The sequence below is a fragment of the Bicyclus anynana genome, chromosome 20 (assembly GCF_947172395.1).
Source record: "Bicyclus anynana chromosome 20, ilBicAnyn1.1, whole genome shotgun sequence".
NCBI classification, from domain to species: domain Eukaryota; kingdom Metazoa; phylum Arthropoda; class Insecta; order Lepidoptera; family Nymphalidae; genus Bicyclus; species Bicyclus anynana.
In genome coordinates this window covers 6437357-6464285 of record NC_069102.1, presented here as the reverse complement: position 1 = coordinate 6464285, position 26929 = coordinate 6437357, and the positions used below count along the sequence as shown (strand labels likewise).

The following is a 26929-nucleotide window of genomic DNA, read 5'->3' as shown; positions in this document are numbered from 1 at the left end:
GGCGTTTGCCAGTACTGAATATTTGTTTTGAATTTCCATAATAATAGGTAGGTCTCTCTGAATGAAAGATCACTTTGGAAAAATTTCAAAATGGAAATTTCATAGACCACGGCTTAATACAAAAATCTTCAAACTTCATGCATACCATTGTTTATAAAGGAATTAAATAATAATGCAATATATAGCAAAAAACATATACTATATAATTTTATTTATTTACAATAAATCAACTTTTATTTACATATTTAACAACAGCAAATGTACCCGTTTCTAAGGTCACATCACACTGTTTACAGGGAATTTGTAAATTAGATATAATGTTTACATATTATTCGCTAGTTAATTTACAACGTAGACGTCGTCGACGAGATACATGAGGTCCAATGTAGGAGCGTGTCAATGGACGGACCTTTTAAAAGAGCAATAAGTTAGGATAATTAAAAAATATAATTAGAATGGAAAATGATACATTTAATATGACGAGTCACAAGTTTAACATTGTTTCTGCGTGAGTAACGTTGGAGAAATTTATACTTGTATTTAAAAGTTATAAATCAGATCAATTTATTTTATAAGTTGCATACAAGTTGTACATTACAGTTTTTTAAAATCCATATATCGTCGGTCTAGATGTGATAGATCGTAAGTGCAAACTGACGAACTTTACAGGAGACAAGAACATCTTTTAGGTATCACTAAAAATCGTTTTATGCGACCAAAAACGTTTTTAATGTACGTACCACAAGATATTTACGGGCTACCACTGGAGAAGCTGTTTGAAGCTTTCTGCATAAAAATCAATTTTTAACAAATTACATCTAGACCGACGGTATGCGATTATTTTTTTCAATATGGTTTCGCATTGCAGTCCTCAAGTAATTAATATTTTTTATCAAATAATTTGCCCAATTAGAGAGAAAGTGGTCAAGTACAATGCAGTATTTTGATGGAGTCCACCGAGAAAATTCGAATTGGTCACTTATAGCACTCTTGCTATGACTGCTATGAACCAGAACTATAACTATACAGAACTATATTGCATAGAATGCATTCTACTCTCTAAAATACAGCAAATCAATGAAAATAAAACATGGAGCCACATGTGAACCTACGAATTTCCCGCAAAACTCTCATATATGTGCTTATTATTAGTAGATAATAATCAAACGGAAGTAAATACATTTTTAACTATTAGGTAGGTTAAAAAAATACTGAAAAGTATATGAAACAGTAATCAACAATAAATTTCAATAAAAAAAACGTTCTAGCGGTGCTTGAAGTACTTACATGTAGGAACTAAGTTTATAACTATAAATAAAACTCGCCAACGGATAAGATTTTAAAACAGACTAAGGCCGGCCACACACTCGTTTTCCAGGTTCAGAAATGTTAATTTCCATGTATTTTCATCTAAAATATCAATATTTATAGCAAATTACTCGAAAAAAAATATAATATATTATTTAACGTCCACTGAGATTGATATTTTTCGTTTCGATTATTTCGCAATCGAGCTACAGGTTAAACATGCAGTATGAAAAAGATCCATCCATTGAAACGTAGGTATATAAGAAAATCACAATAATTAAAATTAATCAACCTTATACTTTCAACAACTTTTTCACACTAACATGTCACTAAATAAAAGGTAATAAATATGAGAATCTTTGTTCTTTCTCAAATTAATGGTATCTAATAATTATTATTTACAACTATACACTATAATATATCAGTCCAATTAATTCAGGGAAACCCACGTCTAATATTTTTTAGGTCTAGCACAGATAATAAACCCTAATCAGCAAAAAATAAACAGTACCTATTTGGTCTTTCTTTAACTAATTCACAGGTTCACAGTCAAATATGCCACACTTGACCCAGGAAAATAAGGTGCAAGCGGCGAAGAGTCTATGCAAGCCGATTTCCGCCGGAAAATTCATGCATATTCATTGTTGTACTGTATCTGAATATATGAGAAAACAGAGTTTGTATAACACTATATGAATTTCCTTTGAGACGAATTACCTTCATCTAAATTCCATCCTTCGCCACTGTAAGGTACTTTTACGTATGACATATTGTATGTCAGTCTCCTCTGCAGCCCTTGTAGCATGTAGCACCATCACCTCATTTTGTAACTATGAGGTGATGGAACTAATTACTTAACATGCCAAATAATCGGCATATACCTACAAATACAATATTGACTGCTCTGGGCTTTTTAGGCTAACTTCACGCAGAATTATCCTGCTGGTTTCTTGCAATATTCTTTCAAACATTTAAACAGTGTACGATATTTTGCAGCATTAACCAACGATATTTTATACTATGTAACGTGCCTTCAAAATCACCGCAAAAAGTGCTCCGAATTTACCTACTCCACTGAGCGCGGACATGCACCATTTTATGTTTATTTCCATTATAAAAACGCAAACGGTAGATACACCACCTAATTATCTAAAACTAATTTGAATAGTTTTCCAAAAATCCCTAGTGAACACACATTTCGTTTCGGATTTTTCAAATTTGATCTTGAATCTGAAATCTTGAATCAGTTTTTTGCAATGCTGTAGCTGCTGTTATTATGATTTTAGATTCGATTTTTGTTAAATACTACGAAATAAATTACCAACGTACTTTAATACTATTTTTATAAATAATGTTTTATTTGTTTTGTAGAAAAAGCTTTGAGTGCAATAATTATTTTTCTTCAATATCAGTTATAGATAATCAGTTCAGACTCAGTTTTGATGCGCTAGTGACATATCTATAGTATAAAATCTTTGGTATTAACCACATGTAAATGCTTCTAAATATGTACACTGCACATACTATTCATTCATTATGACATATATTGTAAAAAAAGTACAGGACAATATCTGTGTGAATCTGGTCTTAGGGGACATCTGCGCAATAACAGTTTGCAGATTATATTCTGTTATCTGTGCTAGTAGATTAAGTTAACTTGTGCAACATAAGACAATTGTTATGTACGCCCTTTTGTTATAACTACTTTTTACATAACATGCTGGAATAAGAAATCGGTCAATTTTCCAATACGTATTTAAAATTAGTAACATAAATTAAATATAACATAAAAAAAACTAATATTTATATATTTTCATGAACCACATCACATAAAGTGCACCTTTGTTTACACACATACTTGCAATACAATACATTAATACTTGTAATAAAATATCTCGGTATATATGGATTACATCAGAACAACATTAGTACCTCTAAAATTTTGGTAGGCTTTGTTTTCCTGAAAAAAATACTATTCCAAGAGACAATTGTTTGTTTTTGAGTAATTATTCTATATTGATTGATTGATTTAGTTCTTATATTGATTGATATGGTATGGTCTGATGTATCAGACAATGTACCTGTCAAAGGAGATGTCTGAAAATGGGCCCACTTATCAGAATGATACATAAATGGCAAATGTACTATAAATCTTGTATATTTTACTAGATAGTAATGTAGTTAAATAAACATTGGAATCCTAGCCGAAATAATATTCGCCAACAGGGAAAATAAGCTGATTTCATTATTTTCACACCAATCCATCTTTGCAAATGCACATCGCAGTTGTCTTTGAAAACGCGGGCTTTCAATGTCAAAGTCAATCAACGAATGAGATGTCATTGTAAATTTTATCATTATTTAAATAATTTGATTAGATGTGTCAAGTTAGTGTCAAATCCTAATAAAACTGTCGCCTGTCATTTGACACAGATTATGCAATTATTTTATGTCAAACGGAAACGCCAAAATTATTGCCCATCTGTATTAAGTATTTTAACTGATTAGGCAATATAGATTTCTTTGAAAATTGGCCTCCTGAGTTCTCCTTAATAATCCTAATTTAAAGTAAATTTTCAGCTCTGTATCATTCATATAATTTGGGCCCGAGTTTGTATGGAGATTGGTGGTTGATGGTTTCTCCTTTCATAGTAAAATGTCAGATAATAATTATTATAACTTAAATTATCAACAATATGCAAACATAAATTTATCATTTAAACATATAAATTTCCTATTACATAATATATACAATACCTACAATTAATTTATTAAGGTTTAAAATTTATGTCCTTTCACCACACCTCTGATATGATATCTATTGTCACTACGTGTAGGTTTATTGTAATTTAGAAGGACAGTAAATGCAATTTATATTGCAAGAGTCAAATTAATCAAGTCAATCAATGGTATGAAAAAACAATATAACTAAAGTGAATAAATAAAATTTAAACAATTCAGTTTAAAATGTCAATATATAAATATCAATAAGTCATTCAATCCTAAGATAATCCAATATAAACGATTACAAAAGAACATTTTACATACAAAACAACAAAATTGGTTGTTCATTGTGGATCACATTTTCAATAACACCTGCTTCTATGTATTTAATTTTTTATAGTTATTAAAATAATAAATGATGGACTGATGATGGTTCAGCTATGTAAAATTTTACAATATAAATAATATCACAAATTCAAAGGTGGCGACTGACATGAAAATTTTGAAGACATGAATCAGCATGTTAATGACGAACAATTGACTTGTACAAGTATATACAATTGTACAGTGGCCAATATTTTTGAAATTAAGTAATTTGCTATACTGATTGCCACTGTGCGTACTTGTCTTCGCTACTATACTGAGTTTGATTTGAGATGAATATTCAGGTACCATATGGGCACTGATCAGATCAAATGACCAAATACTTTATATGAAACTTGAGTGATAGTCTAAGATCCGACATTAGTAAATATATACTCTCATCTATTATTTATAGTGCAGGAAATAAGTAGTCTGAGAAGGATATGACGTCACTCAACTATTGTCGGTCGGCTTTTGCTGACGCTAGGTGGCGCTAGTAGTTTCCGTGACGAGTGGGAAATAGTGAGTAGAGGAAAACTGGCGGGACTGGCTTGTGATATAAGCTGCTTGCAGTACAGTCGGTGGTGGTTGGCGGTCGATCCGCCAACATCTCTCATGGAGTAATCTTTCTCCTTACTTACAGGATTACGCTGACTAAGGCAGGGAGAATGTCTCTCTGTCTGGAGTAATAATATCTGTTTTATTTTGGTTACATTTAAATTAGGGTGACAAATATTGTGTATCATATAATATGTAGTGACACATTGCAAATAGCTTGTCTAGTTTAATTGCGACCATACACATTTTTATTAAAAATCTAGGAAACTATGGATTTTTATCTATATTTTTTTTATTTTAGAGGCAATTTAGTACACTAAAATTAAGCATAAATTTAGTCTTTATTTGACATATTAGACCACTAAATAACAAATGAGGTAACTGATTATTATATCAGGCAACACTTTAGTTGCAATGTGAGACCAGACAACCTTTATATTCTTTTAACTGTGTACGATTTTTTAAAATAACCAATGAGGAAAGTAGATTTAATAATAAATCTGGCCGCAATTTTACTAGGCAATGTAATTTTATTATGTGAATATTTTCTATCATTTATTTCTTATCACAAATAAATACACCGCGTCCGTGGCATCGTCTATAAGCTACCGCGACATTTATGTGTTAGATACAAGGAATCGTTTAGTTATATTAAAAATGAGCTCAAGCAAATGCACACGCTAAATCAAAAGTTAATCATCCTGTTTTATTCTGTTTCATAAGTATGAAGTTAATATCTACATACCTACTTAATTCGATACACTCCGCCGACTGGTGTATCGAATTTCTTTAAGGTCTTTTTCGGTTTTCACGCGGTATTATAAAAAGCCTTTAACAATTGCTGACACTAGGTACGGCGGGTTAACCTTAAATAAAATCAAATTTAATCAAAAAAAAATATGTTAAAGTGAATGACCTCAAAGGGACCGGCTGGCTGCCGACGTGACCGCGGTAAGGAGGTAAGTAGGTGTTTGAAAATACAAAATGTTTTAAAATAATCAATTTTCGAAAATTTGTTAAAATTTTAACTCCTTGAATTGTAATTAAACCCTCGTCACGCGAGTTCAAGCCGGTTTTTGTAGTAACATTAACAGATAATAGATATTGGGTATATTATGTGGTATTTCGCTTAAAGACCAAAAAAAATTGCTCAATGTATAATTCTTACACCGGATATCGTACTATGAATAGCCATGTTAGTCACCATCTGTGAGAAATAAGTCACTATGTCAATAACTTCTGTCACACAAAAAAAATCTTGTTAATATAATTATGAGATATGTTCACACATGTCTGCAACTCATGCCAAATGAAGACATTGGCGAAATTAACCTCGTCAGGCCGTCATCACAATGTTGTGTGACCAAATCGTAACACAAAAATTGCTCCAGTTTGATTTACAAACATCCATGCTCTCAACCATATTAAGATTCTGGTATCACATTGACATAAAAAACAAAGATAATTCAAATTAAATAATTTTAAAGTTGAAATTGTTTATAAATTATAAAATTATTGTTAAAATTGAATATAATAAAATTTAATATAAATAAATTGTATTTATCCAATTAATTAATTATATAATTGATTTTTAAAAATAAAATCTTTGAAATTTTATATCAACGAGCCTTTTTCCTATAAAGATTTGAACAAAATTTGCTAGGGGCAGTGCCAGGTATATAAATAAAATGGAATTTACGGAAGATGATAGTACCTAAAAAATTTAAGAAATTGAAGAATGCATTGCAAACGGTAATGATAAAAAATGTCATTGGAATTTTTAATGATTTTGATAAAAACATTTGTAAAGCCCCCCTCCTTATGGTGCCCCTAGCGGATTTTTTCAATACCTTTAGAGGAAATAGGCTCATTGTTGCAATATATTTTTTTAATTTTACACATCCGTTAGTTGTTATTTACATAGAATTTACACTGGTATACCACAGAACAGTCACACCAGAAATTGCACTGTTCTTTGTGATTTCTCAACAAAAAACACCTATCAACCTGTGTGACATCCAAGAGGTTTGTTCATTGCACAAATACAACACAATATTGTATTGATAACGCACTAGTTTTGTTCCACTATACACTGTGTTTTCACTGCACAACTGTGTCCTGGTAGCAGAGCGTGGTAACACCTGTGACCTGTTACTAATACCTCCTTAGTAGTAAACAGTAGGGTCTGTATTCTCTGCTACAATGTCACAATCACAGGAGCTTTGCACGCAGGGTTCTGACGTCTAGTCCCTAGGCTTCGGGGATAAGGCGAAGCTTTCCCGGTGTGTTCACTGCGTGTTGTAGTGCTAGCGCTTAGGAGGGCAGCGAGCCCGGCGGCGGCGGTGGTAGGGCGGGCGGCGGGCCCGACGTCCACTGTACCAGCGCGTGCTGGGGCATCTGCGTCGCCTGGAAGTGGTCCTTGAGGAGAGCCTGCGAGAAGTTGCAGTGCATCTGGTACGCTTCGTTCTCGCGGTCCGTGTCACCCGCTAGCCGGTACAGATCTGAAATATAGGTACATCGTTTATCTATACTAATATTATAAAGCTGAAGAGTTTGTTTGTTTGCTTGAGCGCGCTAATCTCACGAACTACTGGACCGATTTGAAAAATTATTTCAGTGTTAGATAGCTCATTCATCAAGGAAGGCTATAGTCTATAGGCTATATATTATCCCTGTATTAATTACTAGCCGACGCCCGCGACTTCGTCCGCGTGAAACTCAATGTAAACTTTTAACTACCCCTATCCTACCCCTACCCTACCCCTACTCTACTCCTACCTACCCCTACTCTACTTTTCTGGTTGATTTTTTACACCTTGTGTCCGAAAAACCCAAATATCTTACGGAACCCTATTTTTTCCAAAATAAAATTTAGCCTATGTTACTTGTGGATAATGTAGCTTTCGAATGGTAAAAGAATTTTTAAAATCGGTCCAGTAGTTTTTGAGTTCATTACAATCAAACAAACAAACATACAAACAAAGTTTTCCTCTTTATAATATTAGTATAGAAGTATAGATTATATAATATTGGTCAACCCCCCACTAAGTGGGCCGAGGACATCAAACAAGTTGGAAGTCCATGCCAGAGGCCTTTGTCTAGCAGTACACGTCCCTCGGCTGTTAATGATGATGATGATGATTTTTACTGAGAATAATGTCTATACTATAGCCGAATCCAGTGAATACCGTTTACTAACAAACCGTTGCTTAGCAACCATTGACAGGCAGGTGTTGACTACCTATTGGTCTCTGTTAAAATATTATTATCATTATGTATGTAAGTAAGTACTAGAAATTACTTAAAAATACTTGAAATTAATAAAATAATGTGAGGGTTTTTAATTATATATTTGTATATATCTATACTAATATTATTAAAGAAAAAATTTGATTGTTTGTATGTAATGCATAAGTTCCGAAACTACTGAACCGATTTCAAAAATTCGTTCACGTTTTCACGAAAACGTTCGTTAAGAAGATACTTATAGGGTAGGTGTATAGCTACGTTTCGTTCCACGACACCAGCGTTGAATAAAACTTTTTAATTTAGTAAGGTTACACTACCAATATAATACGGCTAAATACAAAAAGCAGCAACGTCAAGGGTGTTGTATCGTTTTATCTTCTTTTCCTCCTCAATCCTTCTTCAATTGGTCGATTGATTAAAAATAATCCAAATGTTTAGAACCTGTGATTTGAACTAATTTATAGGGCTGTTAGATATTTAATATTAATAAAACGGATTATAACTTTTGTTTTTAGCATAATTTGCTATGTTTTACATCATTGACGGTTAAGGTATATTATAGACTATAGAGTTGAAGTAAAACTTTATTGTTTAAATGTGAAATGGTGTTAAAAACACTATATTTTCATAATTGAATATGTGTCAACGCTATTCATCATGATTTATGGTTTGTTTACATCGGGTATTCATTGGTTACGGCTACAGATATACCTTTCAGTATAGCAGAGGCCCACAGCTGCACGTGCACGTCGGGTATCTTGCTGGCGAGCTGCATGGCGGGCGTGACCATGTTCATGCTCTCGCGCGAGTTGTTGATGGACAGGAAGATGTGCCCGAGCAGCACCAGCGAGCACGACGTCAGCCGGTTCAGGTCCTCCGCGTTGGCCATCTTCAGCGTCTCCCGCAAGTAGCGCCTGAAGTGGGTATTTTTGTTTATAGTAGAGTAGTGTAGGGTAGAGAATAGAGATAGGGAAGAAGTGCACATAAGTCAAAGCGAAGCTTGACCGGGTCCGTTAATCTATATATAAAAGAAAGTCGTGTTTGTTGCAACACTTATAACTTATAACTCGAAAAACCATGAAAATCGGTCCAGCAGGACCGATTTTCATGGTTTTTGATTCGTTGGATTGTCTCCACCAAGAATAGCGGAATACATCTTAAAAACAATAAAAACTCGAAGAATAAATAATTATGAACGATGAATATTTTTCCATAAAATGTTACTTTGTTTAGTTCTACCGGTCAAACATTTGTTGTCCATCCTGTCAAATACTGTAATGATTGACATTTATACGTGCGTTCATAAATTTATTTTGTGTAAATTAAAGTTTCTATTTCCGAAAACAATTTCTAAGATTTATTCTACATGTGAAGTTTGCACAAAATCAGTTGTCATTTATCACATTTTTTGTAACAAATAAATTCAGAAGTAGGTTAGGGGTATGGTAGGGTTAAGGTATGAGTAGGGTGGGTGTAGAGTAGGGGTAGGGTATGGTTTTTTTTTTTTTTTTATTTTGAATTAGCAAGCGCTTAGCTGCAATCATGCCTGATGGTAAGCGATGATGCAGCCTATGGTGGAACGCGCTTGCCTAGAAGATGCCTATTCACTCTTGACTTGAAAATACCCATATTGTAGGTGGTGGGGAAAACTGAAGCTGGGAGAGCATTCCACATCTTTGCAGTGCGTATAAGGAATGAGGAACTAAACCGCTTGGTACGCGCCCGAGGGATTTCGACAGCGTAGCGGTGCAGATCTCTGCGATGCCTAGCAGTCCTATGGTAAAACGGCGAAGGTGGCACAAGATCGAACAGTTCCTGAGCGCACTCCCCGAAATATATCTTGTAGAACACCGATAGGCAGGCAACCTTTCGGCGATGCTCTAAGCTTTGAAGCTTACAGTCAGTTAAAGCCTCATTGCCAATGAGTCTTCTAGCGCGTTTATCCACTGAATCTAAAGCAGCAAGCTGGTATTTGGCGGAGCCATCCCACAAGTGGGAGCAGTACTCCATACACGATCGAACTTGAGCTTGATATAAAGATAGAATGATGATGGTAGAATGATGACGTAGATGGTAGGGGTAGGTTATGGGTAGGGGTAGGTTAGGAGTAGGGGTAGGGTAGCAGTAGGGTAGGGGTGGGGCAGGGTAGGGTAGGGGTAGGGTAGGGTAGGGGTAGAGTAGAGGTAGGGTAGGGGTAGGGCAGGGGTAGGAGTAGGGCAGGGGTAGGGAAGAAGTGCAATTAAATAAATTAATAAGTCAAAGCGAAACTTGACCGGGTCCGCTAGTATTATATAAAAAAGCTGTTTCAGGTATATTTTTATATTTTGAATAATTGGTGAAGCAGGTATTGAGACTGCCTACTGCAATTAAACTTTGATCTGAATCCCACAATATCAAATCAAATCTAGGACTCTGTTATAAATCGAGTTATTAGCTTATTAAAAAAATAAGACTATAACTTACTTGGCTTCATTGTACCGCGCTTGGAAGAAGGCTTGCAACCCCAGCACGTAATAGGACGCAGCCCTTAGGCCGTGCGCGTACGCGGGCAGCGCCTCCGGCCTCACCTGCCAAATTAGTATTGGAGTTAGATAATAGGCTACTTGCCTCTTTTGTAAACAGTGTATAAACTGAATTATGGAAGTATTATAAGCTATATTTTATTTTTGTCCCGTCAATAATAACCAGTAAAAAATTTAATATAAATGAAAAAATATCTACGTAAATTTTTTGCCGCCGAAACACAACACATTAGCAAGTGACGTCATTCATAGAGATAACAGCGTGATTGGCGTGAGCGTAAGTGATGTGATATATCACGTCACCGCAAGTGCCAGTCACATACCGATGCCTTGTAGCGAATGACGTCAAAGTTTATGATTGGCGTTTGCGGTGACGTGATAAAAATACAATTTCGTTTTATAAAAATATTACAAGTACTAGATTATTTTCAGTAATAAATCAGTTATTAGAGTTTCTAGGCATCTAAACTGCCTATATGCAAAAAATCTTCTTAGTTTTGTACAGCAGGCGAGTAGCCTATCAGCTCTTATAGTAGTCTCACTTGCCTTTACGAAATGCTTCATTTTATTTACTAACTATCGGACGTCCGCGACTTCGTCCGCCCTTAAACCTCTTTAATCCAGCCCTTACAATAGTATCGCTGTAAAATGGAGTAATTTCTGCCGTTTTCTCAACATTTTCCTTCACTGCCCTGCTCCTATTGATCGTAGCGTGATGAAAAGTATACTATAACCTGCCCAGGAGTATGGAGAATAACTGTACTAAGTTTCGTTAAAATCCGTCGAGTAGTTTTGTTTCTACAATGAACAAATTTTACTGATTGCATTTTTGGCATCTGTATCAATCACTTATCACCCACTGATAGTTATTTTGGAAATATATTTTATGAACAGAATTGACCTCTCTATAGATTTATTATCAGTATAGATTAAATTCAAAATTCAATAATACTTATAGCTATCACTACTTTTTAGTGTAAATTTTTTATTTAATCAAATTTGTTTTATAAATTAAAATAATAAATAAATTAATAAGAAGAGCCTTTATTCTCTGACTGGTGATTACATAATATGATAAACTTGATACTACTATTACCACTATTACATAATTTATATTACACCAGAGCAGTCCTTTGACACAGGCCTCCTCCATACTTTGCCTCTCAGCTTAGTCTCTAGCTTTCCTCGTTTTTAGACATTAATAAACAATATCTTTTTCATGTATTTGATACTTTACTTAGTACTTGTAATATAACAGAAAATATTTATAGGGCATCTAAAGACTGAAGACGGTCAAAAGGGACTAAATATGATGTAGTGTGGAATATAAAAATATATGACCTGCTCCATTAGCTGCGCCAATTCGTTGTCTCTCCGCCCCCGTAAGTAAACAATCGCTAGATTCAGTTTCGCGAACATCCATAGGTCCCTTTCTTGCGACATCTGCAAACAAAAATCATTTACCATCATAATTTTAACAAATATTATAAATTAGCGTATGTTTATTTGTTACGCTTTCACACCTAAGCTATTAAACCGACATAAAAATTCTTTTATCAATGGAAAAGCTACATAATCAGACGCCATTCTTTATCCGCGTATTCCCATGGGAACTAATCATAGACTAAAATGGTGCTATTTATTAACTAGTGACAGCATGCAGTGCAGTTGCGAGTGATGGTGTTGGCAGTGTACTCACATGTATGGCGGTGTGGAACTGCGCCTCGGCGGCGTCCATGCAGTTCATGGACATGGCGTACAGCCCCAGCAGGCAGTGCAGTTGCGGCGTGTGCGCAGCCGCTGTGTGTGCTGAGACAAAGTAATACAAATATATATTAATAAAACATAAACATTAAGTTAAGCAAAACGGCGACCATTAATTTTTGGCCTTTTTTAAAGCCCGCCACCAGCCGGCACAGCGCCGCGTGCTCCAGCAGCGCCATGCGCAGCCGCCCGCCCCTCGCTCCGTGTGTACATGTGTCGTGAGTGCGTGCGCGTGCCGTTGGGCGCGGAGGAGAGCAGGTGCGCGGCACGCGCGATCTCGTGCAGCGCGTGCGCCTTGCCGTCCGCCACCAGCCGGCACAGCGCCGCGTGCTCCAGCAGCGCCATGCGCAGCCGCCCGCCCCTCGCTCCGTGTGTACATGTGTCGTGAGTGCGTGCGTGCGCGTACCGTTGGGCGCGGAGGAGAGCAGGTGCGCGGCGCGCGCGATCTCGTGCAGCGCGTGCGCCTTGCCGCCCGCCACCAGCCGGCACAGCGCCGCGTGCTCCAGCAGCGCCATGCGCAGCCGCCCGCCCCTCGCTCCGTGTGTACATGTGTCGTGAGTGCGTGCGCGTACCGTTGGGCGCGGAGGAGAGCAGGTGCGCGGCGCGCGCGATCTCGTGCAGCGCGTGCGCCTTGCCGCCCGCCACCAGCCGGCACAGCGCCGCGTGCTCCAGCAGCGCCATGCGCAGCCGCCACGCCAGCGCCGCGCCGCCACGTGCTCCACTGCCGCCGGCACTGCTGCCCGCACTCTCGACCACCTCCTCGCTCGCTGCAACGCACAACACAAACGATGAAGCAAGAACAACAACAAGACTATGGACCATTTACGATCGTGACATCAAGGTGCACTCACAGGTGAGCTTGTCGATCTGCGCGAGCGCCTTCTCGGTGTACTTGTGCGCCTTGTCCATGTAGCCGGCCTGCGCCGAGTGCATCACCGTGACGAGGTACACCAGCACGTACAGCTGCTGGCGCGACAGCCACACGAACGACTCGCCCGCGCCGCCCGCGCCGCCGCACACCGCTGCACACACAACATATAGCTGAGCTAACTTCGTATACAGAGTAAACCGCTTCGTTACGTAACGCGTTACGGTGCCACACTAAATGGCTTTTCTTTCCCTCACGCATACGGCATCATGCCACTTCGTGACGAAATTTGTAACGTAAACATAGTGATATTTTTAAAAGTTAGAAGCTAATATATATAAAAACTACTAGCTGACGCCGCGCAGTTTCACCCACGTGGTTCACGTTCCCGTAGGAATACGGGGATAAAACATAGTCTATAGCCTTCCTCGATAAATGGGCTATCTAACACTGAAAGAATTTTTCAAATCAGATTAGTAGTTCCTGAGATTAGCGCGTTCAATCAAACAAACAAACTCTTCAGTTTTAACCAGATAAAATCCAATTTTCGGCAACTTTTCAAATGGCAATAGCAATGATAAAAATGATTGTATTGGTTTGGTAAAGCAAAAAAGGGAATTTGTTACTTGTTGGGAGTTACTAATTATTGGATCTTGCATTCAAGGAACACGATTTTTTGTTTTGAAATACTCATAATGTGTAAAAATAAAAATAAAAACTTTTCTTTTATATTTATCTTTCACTTATTTTTTTTTTCATTTTTATAACGTCATACGTTCATTTTCATGACGTTTCAAAAGTGCTTGTAAACTAAAACTAATTGAAATAAAAAAAATTCAATTTTGAATTTTTTTGAATCCACTGTTACACAACTGTCCGAACCGTAAGAGTACTTTGGTTTCGTCGATTGGTCTATCATGAAATAAATATTAAAAAAAAAAATAACCCCAAAAACGCATTTGGTGACGCTGATGGCCGCTACTAACTTGTTGCTAGATGATGAATAGCAATGCTAGATGATGACACCAATGCTCTTAGAATAATGCTTGTGTGAAGACTCACCATCGTCGTCTGGCCACGTGGGCGCCATGATGGTCTGGATGCTCTGCTGCAGCTGCTTCAGACACGGCTTCACACTCTTCACTTGCCCCGCCATTAGATAGTGGCATACCTTTGGAAGAAACATAGAGTAAAACAATACATTCAACAAAAACAAAGCCTTCATTACTTGTAGACATGTCTAATAGGTGTCCACTCTAATGTCCAATTAAAGATCCTGACTTTCCCTGACATTTTTAGCAATCCCAATGGCCAAGGCCAAAAAACGAAAAAATCTAATTGGGCAGTAGCTTATATCCAAATTTATATGAACAGTACATATTCATTATGTAGAATTCAAATAAAGGTTATATTTATGAAAATTGGTGCGCAAATCATGAGATTCAAGAATTTTTGAAATTCCACCCTAATAAGATGAAAAATACAACTGATGTTCAGTTGTATTTTTGGAAATTAGTAATAGACATCATATTGGGTTTCAAGGTTTTTGTAAACAGTGTTAAAAAATAGAGTGCAATTTTTTATGAGTATCTCTAATTTTTAAATTTATATTTATCCATGTATTGGATGAAATTTAAAATATCAACGTCCAAATAATGGGGTTAAAAAGGGGATAAAACCTTCTTTCAGGCGTCCGCTAGGTAAAATATAAAATTCAAGTGTATCATGGCTGTCATAAGAAATAAATTTTAATTAATAAAAGGAATTACCTGTAGTACAAAATAGAACACTTTAAGGTACTCCTTCTGATGTGGACTGCCCGCCCATGTCTCCACAAGGTGTCCCGCCTGGTTCAGTAGCGGTAACACTTCTTGGATTTTCTTGTCTATTAATAGTAGCTGAAATAATATACAATCCGAATGAATATCCAAAATAAACTGCCACTTTGGCCCAGTGATTGGACAAAATGGACTAGGTACTGTGAAGTTCAAAGATTTTTTTTCATAAATTCTAGCAGCCAGGAGTTAGAAAGTGAATGGGTTAAAATCTCTGTGACTTGTAAAACATGTTAAGCCATTGACCCTTGACATAATCATTCATGACCCCATAAATCAGATGGTATTAAAGAGTCAAATATTACACCCTATCCTTTGTATGCTGTAGCATGGTGCGGATGACAGTTGCCTGTATGACGTTCATAATAAATACAATTATTGTGAATCGCAGCAACCTTTCAAAAGTGAAAACCCGCACCATGCTACAGCGCAAGAACTGTAATGCCTCTCAAAAATTTTTACACCAATGATTGAGTTGTTGATGTTGTTGTATCCAGGACATCTCAGGGAGCACCATAAGCTGTTTGTTCTGGTAATTATCATTAATATGTGTTAGTAGTTGTAGCACCATAAGCCCATCGACCTGCATTTTAGCAGCATGGTGGGTCTACGCTCCATATACTATAAGGAGGGCTGTTAAACAGGCTAATAATGATAATCATGAAGATGACTATAAGTAGGCAATAAAGTAAAATAGTGTATCTACTTTTCTCTAAAACAAAAAAAGGTATTAAAGAGAAAACTTAGTATAAAAATTCAATATTATTTATTACAAATAAATGAAACAATCTACTAAAATTTTTTACAATAGTATAATATATTACGAGTATGTACCCCCATCTTAATTAAGTCAGTAGCTTTTGAGGAAACCATACAAATACAAATTTGCGAAAGCCTTTAAACCTCCTTTATTTATTTCTTAACACAAAAATCTTACTTATAATATGTAGTGATAACTATATTAGCATTTATGGTAATACATGAATGACAATAAGTTCAAGATACTATATCTGACATGAATACAATTTAAAGATGTGTAATCCTAGATAAGTCACAACAAATCCTGTACTAGTATTAAACTATATTACAGTAAGTCATTATTCCACATACACACAATACGTTTGGGTCATCAAAAGTAAAACTCTTTTGTTAAAGTTGTTTAAAAACAAACTCTGCATAACTCACATTCACATCAAGTAACCAATTTTTGTTAAAGCATTGTATTAAACTGTTAGTTGGTTGTCTCTACACAGCCTTGAGTGATCAACACAGTCACAGGTTTTCTCAACAGTAATTACTATAATTTTCCTTCTGAATGAGCAACAATTCATTGTATGTTTTATGTATATGCAGTTTGTTAGTACAGTAAATACTAGCAGACAACCCACTGTTTCATCTGCATAGTTCTTGTTTTCATGGGAATACAGGGATAAAATATAGCCTATGTTGCTCGCTGATATTGTAGCTTTCCACTGGTGAAGGATTTTTTGAAATTTTTTTAGTGGTTTATCAATCATAAGGTACAAACTTCTTTCAAATAATATAAAGTATTGATTAACTGATTAGTTGTTTCCTTTAGATATTTATTGTATTAATAAGTTCAGCTGAATATAAATTAAAAATCCTGAAAAACTATGGCTCTTCTAAATAAAGCAACCCATAAACTTAGCATTTAACACTTAGAAAGTTATTTTTAAGCAATTTTTAAATGGGGGTTATAGTTTTTTCATGTTTTACATAATATGGGAGATAAATAGTACCCTGTTAATGTAAAAGTAATGTTACTCATTGATAATGAAGCTTTCCATTGATGAACAAATTTTTTTAATTGGTCCAGTAGTTACAGAGCCTATTTTTATCAAACAAAGAAACAATGATTTCTAATCTCCTTAATGTATTAGTTTATATAATAAACTTCACTTACCATCACCCTACTGAGTAAGAACAAAACTCTTGTGTATGCAGCATTGGAAATCTGTGCATAATCCACTCCCACACCCAGCAGACTGCTTGCCACTTCATATTCTCGTTCTGTTGCATGGATTTGCTAAAAACAGTTTTTGCTGTATAATATCAAGAACCCTTAATTATGAATTCTCTGAAGGAAGCTTATGCTTGAGGGAAAGTCGAAGGAAAAATTCACTATTATAGTGTTTTTCAGATAGCATGGGTATAGTAACAGTTTATTTCACTCTTGAAAGTTTGCTGCGATTATATAATAATAGTACATATTATGAATGTCATAAGGCGCCTGTCACCGTACCCATACTATCCAAAAAACACTTTAATTATGTTTGAAATTCAATTAAATCTTAGGCTCGAGCAGTTAGCCAGTAATCAACACTCATGGATCACTCTTGCAGTCAGAGGCAACAGCTTAAAGCTGCCATTAATAACTGCTTTGCTTGAGCAATTGGCTTAACTGCACCCACAAATTTGCAAAATTTTAAAATTCAATCAACAAGTTTAAAATTATCAAGAATAGTTTACATAACAGATATGTTATATCCCAACAAAATCACCACATAAGGTGATCAGAATTTAGCTGCTCCACTGAGCACACACATGCACAATTTTGTGTTAACTTACATTATGTATTTAAGTATACATAGTTTTTACATTTCCTGAAAATGCATCTCTACATTGTAGACAATAGTATTATTTGATTAAATAACTTTCATTGTTTAATAAGCAGCTAAATGAAATTAAGACAATTATGCACATTTGTACGCCTCAGTTTTGATGCACAATGAACAATTTAAGACCTTTTAAAAATTTGTCAACTAGCTTATTATGAGGTCAAATTCAAACGTAGTTTATGTTAGGTACATTTATTATATCTGACAGGCAAATACAGATTTGTAAGGTTTCAGTGCAAAAAAGGCAAAATGTTTATTATGTTTATACAGGTCAATAATCTTTTCTTAATATGTTTTGAAATAATAGTGTTATATTAATTTTTATTCATTTCTATTTTATAACCCTAAACAAACTGTAATGAATGAAGCTCATGATTCAGTTTGGGTAATTCAAATTAAATATTTTGTTCACAGTAATTACCAGGTGTTGATGTAAATAATTAAATTGGACCTCACAACACGGGTTAACCTAAGCGCTAGGATGCCATTGTAAATCTATATTGATTATATTCCAATAAACATTTCTTATGATGTGATTTAACATTATACAAAGAAATTAATAAATGTATTGTCTCTAGGTACTTACTGCCAATTGGAATATCAGCCTGCAGTGCCAGTAAACACTGTGCTGAGAGAGTTCGATCGCTTTTCGCAGTATCGGTTTAGAATGTGTCGGCTGCCCCTGCTGCTCAAACAGCTCAGCCAGCACGCTTGCCGCTTCAAACTTGACATCGTCAAAACCGTTGATCGTCTGCGATAAGCACCACTGCAAGGAAAACACTATATGACCCACTTCAGCAACTTTGTTTACATGCCTAACCCAGCTATTTAACAAACATAGAACATCAGTGAAACATCGTACACCCTCTAATTCGTACTGTAAACTTCACAATCACTTTCCCTCATTACTACATAATGAAATTAAACTTACACTCTGTTCCAAATGCGTTCTCGCCAAGTCGATGTTTTTAGTATGCGTCAATAGGATATTACCGAGTTGTAAATGTGTTCGGGCCTCAACCCTCTGTGGTGGTTTAAAATTAAATACGGCTTGAAGGCACTGAATACAACTTTTTATGTCAGGAGGATTTGATGTGCGAAAATGTTCCGCTAAACCAAGTAAAGAAATATACCAAGCGTCCTGCGTTGACGCCATTTTGACATTTCTGATTCTGAATGAATTTGGCTTGGAGGGAGCAATGTTGACAGCTAAGGCAGATTTACTTTGTCTTTGGTACATACCATAGACGAAAGGTATGACATTTCTGAATTCATAATCATAGATTAGCAAAGCATAGAATAGAAGTTCTTGATCGTTTTATCATGTTTTTATGGTTCTACAAACGAACTTGAAGCTGTAGTGCTGTAAAGCGTTTAAATAAATAATGCATGTCATTCATGAAAGCTGGAACTTAAAGTCGCAGAGTTTAAAAAAAACCTTTGACAACAAACTCAAAAGACTAGAACACGAGCTGTAAAGCCAGTTTATGAAATTTACCTCAGAATATAATACCAATATCATTATACTTAGGTCCAAGGAACATATTCTTAGGTCTTAGACGAATTTTAAATTGTATGGTTTATGCTATTGCTAAGACAATCATTTGTACCGATACCGAATCGTAAATCTATGAATACAACCAACTCATCATTATCAACCCATATTCGGCTCACAGCTGAGCTCGAGTCTCCTCTGAGAGTGAGAGGAGTTAGGCCATTAGTCTACCACGCTGGCCTAATGCGGATCGGCAGACTCCACACACGCAGAGAATGAAGAAAATAATTCTCTGGCGTGCAGGTTTCCTCACGATGTTTTCATTCACCGTTTGAGACACGTGATATTTAATTTCTATAATGTACAATAGAAAAGTTGGAGGTGCATACTCCGGACCGGATTCGAACCTACGCCCTCCGGAATCGGAAGCAGAGGTTATATCCACTGGGCTATCACGGCTCAACAACCAACTCGCTGTAATATAAAGAGTAGTATCACAGTAAAGATATACAAGGTAGTATCATCAAGGGGCCGATTCTTCAGTACAAGACTTTTGGACACGAGATTGGGGAAATAGGTAGGTACTTAAAAAATACACATCAGTAACTATAGCTTTGAGTATTAATTTTAAAACGAAAAAAATCTGGACTTGACGACTGCTATGTCCAACATTTTTTTACGTGGACCAGTGTTCTACGATGTTCTCACTTCTCCTTGGAGTATCATAATAACTAGCGGATGCCCGCGACTTCATCCGCATGGAATTTTGTTATTCGCAAATATTATGGATTTTCTCGAAATAAAAAGTAGCCTGTGTTAATCCAGCGTATTATCTATCTTGGTTTTAAATTTAAGTCAAATCGGTTCAGTAGTTGCGGCGTTAAAGAGTAACAAACATCCGTACAAACTTTCGCGTTTCTATTATTAGTAAGATGTGTTTTAACTTCGAATTCTAAATTGCTTTTACTGGATATACAGACTGAGTAGTAGTAATTGAATTAAAAATAAAACACTATTTATTTTTTATGCCCTACACAGTTTATTCATCAATAGTCAATGCACCATTGTTAATATCAGCAATAATGTCATGTGGTGGTCTGCCGTCAACAGTGCAGCCAACAGACTGTGCAGTGCCAAGGATCTCTTTGACTGTGCCAGAAAGGTATCTTGCCATGGAGCGCGCCCTCATGGTTTTGGCAATGCTAATTACATCTTCCATTGTGATGTTCCCACTGTGCTTGACTGGAAAACAAAAAAATATGATATCAGTATTTAAAAAACTTAAATAAGATTGTTTAAGTTGTATTCAAGTCACTAGTGGACCAAATAAATTTTTATTGTTCTAGTTCAGCTATTTTATATGTATTAGAGATGCTTGTCCCATGAATATTTTTTTTTTTGGGATAGAAAAATTACTACTTACTGTTCTTTTGCTTCTTGCGGTCACGTGGGGGTTCCTTCAAAGCTCTAATGATAAGAGCAGCGGCAGATGGTACCACAGAGATCTGTGCCTGTCTGTTCTGTACAATCAGTTGTACTGTGATCTTCAGGCCTTTCCAGTCTCCAGTGGCCTTGGCGATGTCATCACCCACTTTTTTGGGGGACTGTGGCATAGGCAAGAAAATTATTATAAGGCAAATTACAGACAAAATGACATTAAAAAAAATTAATACAAGTAGCAAATATGTGGATTCTATTTGTTGATACTATCTTAATATAGTGTTTTTAAAACTACTTGGTAGTTTCAGTCAAGCAATATTTCATTTTCAAGTTCCGTATGATTCCAAAAAATAAAAGGCAACAACAACATCTTTAAATACTGATGTTCGTTTTTTGAAATGTTTTATATAATATATATACAAAAGTTGACTTAAAAATATTGCCCTCCTGTACTTTTTAATCTGCCAGAACTAAAATTTGTAAGTAAATTATGTCATATTCAAAAACAAAACCTCGTCTATATCTTTTGTGAACTTTTAAGTGTTTAATTAAATTTTACTGAGATTCGCAGATAACATTGCAGTATTCGCTAAATCAGCCTCAGAACATAAAGAAATGTTAAAGATGCTAAGTGTAGAAAACAAAAAAGCAGAGCTACAGATTAATTAATTATTAAAGTGTTTAGTTGTGGTAGATTAGAAAACTGTAGTAGATAAATATGTAATATATAATAAGACAATAATTACTGGTAATAATCAAATAGCCTGGTCCGCGACTCCTTATTGGGCATTCGGAGTAGCCGCGACAGGGAAACGTATCCTGAGTCACGGGTTCCTTCCATCCGCCACCCGGAAGGACGCGCCTGGTAGGGAGGCACCCCCCAGGATCATACATCATATTCAAATGCTCAAAAGCTACACTAATGCATCTACAGTTACATTCAACCACCAGATTCAGTTTTGTAGTTACAACACTTATATGGCTCTCCAGATGTGACATAACCAATCTTTGAAAAGCCAACATTTTAAGGCACACAAACAACATTGTATTATGAGCTCTGAGCCATCAGTATAGCATTGAGCTATATTTGATTTTAAATAAAATTTCAATCATATTCTTCAGACTGGAACACATGTGGTGGTGGAACATATTGCATTGGCATAAAAAAAACTTGAAAGCTAACAATAATAATTGGTAAGGCAAACTTGGAGGAACTTTATATACATAGGTGTAACCTCACTTTAGTACATTACAGCCAATATTGCATTCTCTGTCAAATATAGGTAGGTACTATTAGAAAGTGGTACTTATTTCATAGAACTAAAATGCCCAAAATTTATATCTATGTGGTTATCAATTATATATTAATTTACTAAATATAGTTTATATTACACATTTGGTCAAACGTGCAATAATATAAGACTAAATGACGTTCAAAATAAAGTTCTACTTTTTATGTCACATGAGAAAATAGAGGTTAAGACTTGTGAGTTGTGGACACTTGTCGAAATCATACTTACCAAACCAAGTGGACCAATTTTAGGAGCTAAAGATGATGTAGCACCCACTTCCCCACCAACACATCTCAAGTTGACTGTAATAAAATAAAAAAACGTTGATTTTTGAAGTCAAAATCTTCAAAGGAAAAAGTTCGGACACCGACTATGTGCATTATTTACGAATTTCTGAACACTTACCAATTTTAATTTCGTTTGGATCAAATTTTGGCGGCATTGTTTAATATTATTGTAATACTAATTCACAATAAAAAGACCAATCCAAAGAGATTACTTTGGATTAAAATTACGAACTCTGCTGAGAACGTTTCAAACGTGACAGACAGTTCGTCGAAAAAGATCGAATTTTAAATTTTGGCACAGATGACAGTTCACTGTCTGTCACCGTGAAGTACGACTTTGAAATTGACATTGACAACTTCAATATTTTCAAGTTACAGTGCACTGGACTGCCTTCTCACGTTTTTGATATTGTAGACAACGTCATGATAATACATTTGGCGATTGTTTAACACTAATCTACATTTGTAAATCGGGGCTGTATGCGTATGATCAAATATTTTGCCTGCTGGGAAACAAATTATATTATTGTCAAATAACATAGAAAATAAAGACGCGTTATTAAAAAAGTATAGAACTCGAATAATCGATAATCCATGAAAAAAAATGATACTTGACAGACAACTGACATTAGATTTTTTTGTATTGATGCAGTGGTTGTCACTTGTCCGTGGGCTCAAAAAGGCTATAGAACCCAGAGCGTAAAGCTTATTATTAAAAAAAAAACACTGGTCCGTTAAGATTGTTCTGTGTTTGTCAGTCTCAGTTGTTAACAATATTTATTGTGCTCTATTCTATGTCTATTGTCTAGTCTATCTTCATTTGACGTTTGTGATGTCTATGGCTCTATGGTTGTCAAACAAAAATTGATTTGGTTTGGGCCTTGTAATTTTATCTTGTTGATTCATTAGTTATAAATTTTTATATTTTTTACTATATTCAGCACTTTGTGCATGTGATTATCGCCATGGCCAACGACGAGGCAGTTTTAAAAGTGTATCTCGCTAAGTACAAGCATCGGGATATTACATCACGAGAGGTGATTAGTCTGATTCAAGTTTATCGTAGTTTGACTTATCGTTTAGAAGCCTTTGTGTTCAATAATGGAGCACGAAAAGACTTGCTTAACATCGAAGGAACCATACCGGTGAACTACAAGGGCTCATTCTACAACATACCTGTGTGCATCTGGTTAATGGATACACATCCTCAGCACGTACCTCTGTGCTTCGTAAAACCTACAGCTGATATGTCCCTAAAGGTATCTAGATACGTCGACAGCAATGGCAAAGTGTATCTACCGTATTTACACGAGTGGACTCCAAATGGATCTAATCTTCAGACACTTGTACAATGCATGATAAATGCATTCGGAGAATTGCCACCAGTCTATTCTAAACCACGAAACGAAACTCGCCCTCCATATCCAGTTAACTCTTTTATGCCACAACCGTCTGGATACCCGTATCCTACAGTGAGCCCTCCACAGCCTGGCTACCCCTCGGTGACACCATATCCTACAACTTCTAACTTGCCTTACCCAAATTATGGTACTCCTTATCCTGGTTCAGCCAACACTAATGGGCCACCATTCTCTCCACCCAACCCAACACCATATCCAACAGCAACAAATTATGTACAAGGCCCTGATGCAGCCGGTGGAACTATAACAGAGGAGCATATCAAGGCCTCACTATTATCAGCAGTGGAGGACAAACTGAGGCGAAGACTTAAGGAGCAGTCTCAGCAGTCACAAGCTGAGCTTGAAACCCTGCGACGTACCCAACAAGAATTGCGTGAAGGAAAAACAAGGTTGGAGGACATTTTGACAAGATTGCAGAGGGAGAGAACTGAGCTTGATAAAAATGTGACTATTTTACAAGAGAAGGAGAAAGAGCTGCAATCTGCTGTTGATCACTTAGGTGAACAAGAAACTGTAGATGTTGACGAGGCTGTTGTGACCACAGCTCCTTTGTACTCTCAGCTTTTAAATGCCTTTGCAGAGGAAGCCACTCTCGAGGATGCTATCTACTACATGGGTGAGGCTTTGCGTAAAGAGATTATTGATTTGGATACATTTTTGAAGCAAGTCCGAACTTTAGCTCGGCAACAATTCACTTTAAGGGCTCTAATGCATAAGTGTAGACAAAAGGCTCAACTAGCTTGTTAGGCCCTGTTACTGACTTGCAATACAACAAATTTCTTGATATCTTCAGCCTAACTGACCAAGCATATAAAATTTAATATTTCTGTATTTTGGATGTATTTGCATATACATAAGTACATTCTTTTGGACTCTGTCTTTGTAAAATTAATACTACAAATTAGACTCACACTTGTAAGATTTTTGTATGTATACCAAACAAAAACCTCCTTTTTTTTATCATTCTTTGTTCTATCTTTCATAAGACACATGAAAAATAGTGGCTTTAAAAAGTCGCAGGTAAATTCAGCTTGGTTGGTCAGTTAAGGCACTTTGTTTATAGACAGTTATAGAAGTATACTTTATATATTACATGATATAGCTTATGTATTGCTGATATAGAACAATATTCTGTATACTTCATGAATTTTTGATTAAATATGTGTTCAAATAGACACTGTAACATTAATAGTTTGCCTGGCTGACTATTTTAAGTATGCTTGTAATAAAAATAATTTTATAATACATTCAATTGTGAGATTTTTTTCTTCTTATCAACACTTCAGTGAAGACATAAAATAGCATAATATGGACTTGTATAAATTAATATTGATTGCATATTGCTTATACTATACATGGAAAGCACTTTGTTGTGTTATAATATGTACAATGTATTTCATATCATGCAGCATGCTACAACATAATATGTATAATACAGGTATAATTGTTACAACGATTAATAATAATTCTTAAATTTTTGTATGGTAAAATATGAAATCCAAAATGTATACTCAAGGAAACCAATACATTTTTATTGGTTGATTTTTTATGTTTGTACCTACTTTTAAAATAATTGATTCACAATTTATTAGAAATCACGTGGAAATAAATAAAAATGGGTCTTAAAATGTTATTTAAAGACAATTGTTATTTTAAATTAAAATTATTATAAGTGTTTTATGACACTATGTAATTGAATTAAGTGTGTAGAGAATTATAGCTGTAAATCCATAATCACACTTTAATGTTTATAATACCAATGTTTTGCTATTGTAGCTTTAAGTTCTGGATAAAATATTAATTTTGTAAACATGAAAATGAAAAGACACAAATTATATATTTTCATGTTAATAGCTTACACAATTTTTCATTATAAAGTTCTATCCAACCATATCAGTATCTTACCTGCCTATTTATTTGTATAAATCAAGATCCAACAATAATTTATTGCTCATTTAATTGATGATGTGAAATGTCCACATTTTATAAAAAAGTTTGAGAGCCTCCACTCCTAATATAGGTAAATATGATAGTTACAATGAACTTTGGATCATAGTTGCTTTGGGAGGTAGCAGGTTTTAAAGCTTAGGGACCTTTGAAGTACCCAGTGAAGGGTTGCCAGAAGCTAAGTTATTGGCTGACTGATATGATTTCTTATATCATTCTGAATAAAATTTACTATATTATGATTAAATATTAAGACCTTGGAACCTGTTACCTAAAACCAATTATAATCCAAACTTTGTAGTTCTACCGTCGGCTCATATGCAAGCAAGGTTATGCAAGCAAGCAAACTTCTTTTATAATATGATGATCAATGATGTTAAATACTGTTACATGTGTTACTAGGTCATGAAAAATGAGACGCTCAAAAGACTACGTCTCAATGTTAGTTTGGACAACAACAAACATTATTATTTAAACAATGTTGAGTTGTGTGTTCAGGAAGTGTAAAAACTATATATAAATAAATAAATAATTGAATTAAAGACTAAATTGTGCATGTGTGCGCTCAGTTTTGTAGCCTATTATTCGAATCACTTTTTGCGGTGATTTAGTAGGGACATGACCAATCTATAATATAAAATATCATTGATGATGATGGTCTTACCACTCTGGCTCCCACTCTGTAGCATGGTTAGATTTAAATTAATTAGTATGGTTTTTTAAAATGGTAACACAGATAGGACAGTCTTAGGTGCTGGTATGAATGCATAGATCATGCAATTTAATTGCAGTTAAAAGTATAAATTATGTAATTGTAAAATTATTAAAATTGTAATATTTAATGATTTTGACAATAAATGAAAAAAAACTTATTATTTACCTTTGATCATTGTTTTATCTACTGTATCTTTATTTAATTCTTATTGTTTATAGCAATTAAATATCATAAATGGCTAGTTATATTAATGTATTTTGTATAAGAGGCATAGATAAAATATTTATCTCTTTTTATGTATCAATTGAGCAGGCCTGTAAAGTGTAAAGTGTAATAGTTCACCAACATGTAATGTTCATGATGCTCTTGTTGAACAAGCAAACTAGCCAATTTGCCGACAAAGCCAATCGTGACTGGCCCTTACCCTTAGTGTTCATTTATACGAGCGGCAGCTGCTGCCGTTGACTACCGCCGAGACGTCGCTGACTGCAGTAGACTGCGG

The 26929-nt window shown here is 35.5% G+C and overlaps 3 protein-coding genes across 4 annotated transcripts; 1 reads left to right on the top strand and 2 right to left on the bottom strand.

Annotated features, from left to right (window-relative positions):
• Positions 1 to 182: 182 nt before the first annotated feature.
• On the bottom strand, positions 183 to 19021 carry LOC112046746 (MAU2 chromatid cohesion factor homolog). Of its 2 annotated transcripts, XM_024083513.2 has the most exons (12): positions 18762 to 19021; positions 18417 to 18596; positions 17116 to 17238; positions 15126 to 15254; positions 14419 to 14527; positions 13340 to 13510; positions 13061 to 13255; positions 12424 to 12533; positions 12066 to 12167; positions 10666 to 10769; positions 8914 to 9116; positions 183 to 7454 (listed from the first exon to the last, which is right to left on the bottom strand). In XM_024083513.2, exons 1-12 carry the CDS (start codon positions 18984 to 18986, stop codon positions 7267 to 7269), a joined length of 1839 nt encoding a protein of 612 aa, XP_023939281.1. In that variant the 5' UTR covers positions 18987 to 19021; the 3' UTR covers positions 183 to 7266. The 2 variants fall into 2 exon arrangements, with proteins under 2 accessions (XP_023939281.1, XP_052743879.1); XM_052887919.1 differs by lacking the exon at positions 183 to 7454 and having other exon boundaries at positions 8975 to 9116; positions 12895 to 13255.
• Positions 19022 to 20340: 1319 nt separating this feature from the next.
• On the bottom strand, positions 20341 to 22653 carry LOC112046748 (60S ribosomal protein L12). Its single transcript, XM_024083515.2, has 4 exons — positions 22463 to 22653; positions 22286 to 22359; positions 20749 to 20929; positions 20341 to 20567 (listed from the first exon to the last, which is right to left on the bottom strand). Exons 1-4 carry the CDS (start codon positions 22497 to 22499, stop codon positions 20365 to 20367), a joined length of 495 nt encoding a protein of 164 aa, XP_023939283.1. The 5' UTR covers positions 22500 to 22653; the 3' UTR covers positions 20341 to 20364.
• A 513-nt stretch (positions 22654 to 23166) lies between these two features.
• Positions 23167 to 26598, top strand: LOC112046753 (tumor susceptibility gene 101 protein). Its single transcript, XM_024083524.2, has one exon. It carries the CDS (start codon positions 23310 to 23312, stop codon positions 24510 to 24512), a length of 1203 nt encoding a protein of 400 aa, XP_023939292.2. The 5' UTR covers positions 23167 to 23309; the 3' UTR covers positions 24513 to 26598.
• Positions 26599 to 26929: the final 331 nt, after the last annotated feature.

Bases quoted from the DNA above. Each gene is read 5' to 3' on its own strand.
- LOC112046753 (XM_024083524.2), top strand. From the start codon at position 23,310: ATGGCCAACGACGAGGCAGTTTTAAAAGTGTATCTCGCTAAGTACAAG.
- LOC112046746 (XM_024083513.2), bottom strand. From the start codon at position 18,986: ATGGCGTCAACGCAGGACGCTTGGTATATTTCTTTACTTGGTTTAGCG. The intron at 15,255-17,115 runs GTAAGTGAAGTT...ATATTATTTCAG, and splicing joins TCTTACTCAGTAGGGTGATG to CTACTATTAATAGACAAGAA. The intron at 12,534-13,060 runs GTACGCGCACGC...ACTTTGTCTCAG, and splicing joins GCTCTCCTCCGCGCCCAACG to CACACACAGCGGCTGCGCAC.
- LOC112046748 (XM_024083515.2), bottom strand. From the start codon at position 22,499: ATGCCGCCAAAATTTGATCCAAACGAAATTAAAATTG. The intron at 22,360-22,462 runs GTAAGTGTTCAG...ATTTTATTACAG, and splicing joins TCCAAACGAAATTAAAATTG to TCAACTTGAGATGTGTTGGT. The intron at 20,568-20,748 runs GTAAGTAGTAAT...TTTGTTTTCCAG, and splicing joins CCGCAAGAAGCAAAAGAACA to TCAAGCACAGTGGGAACATC.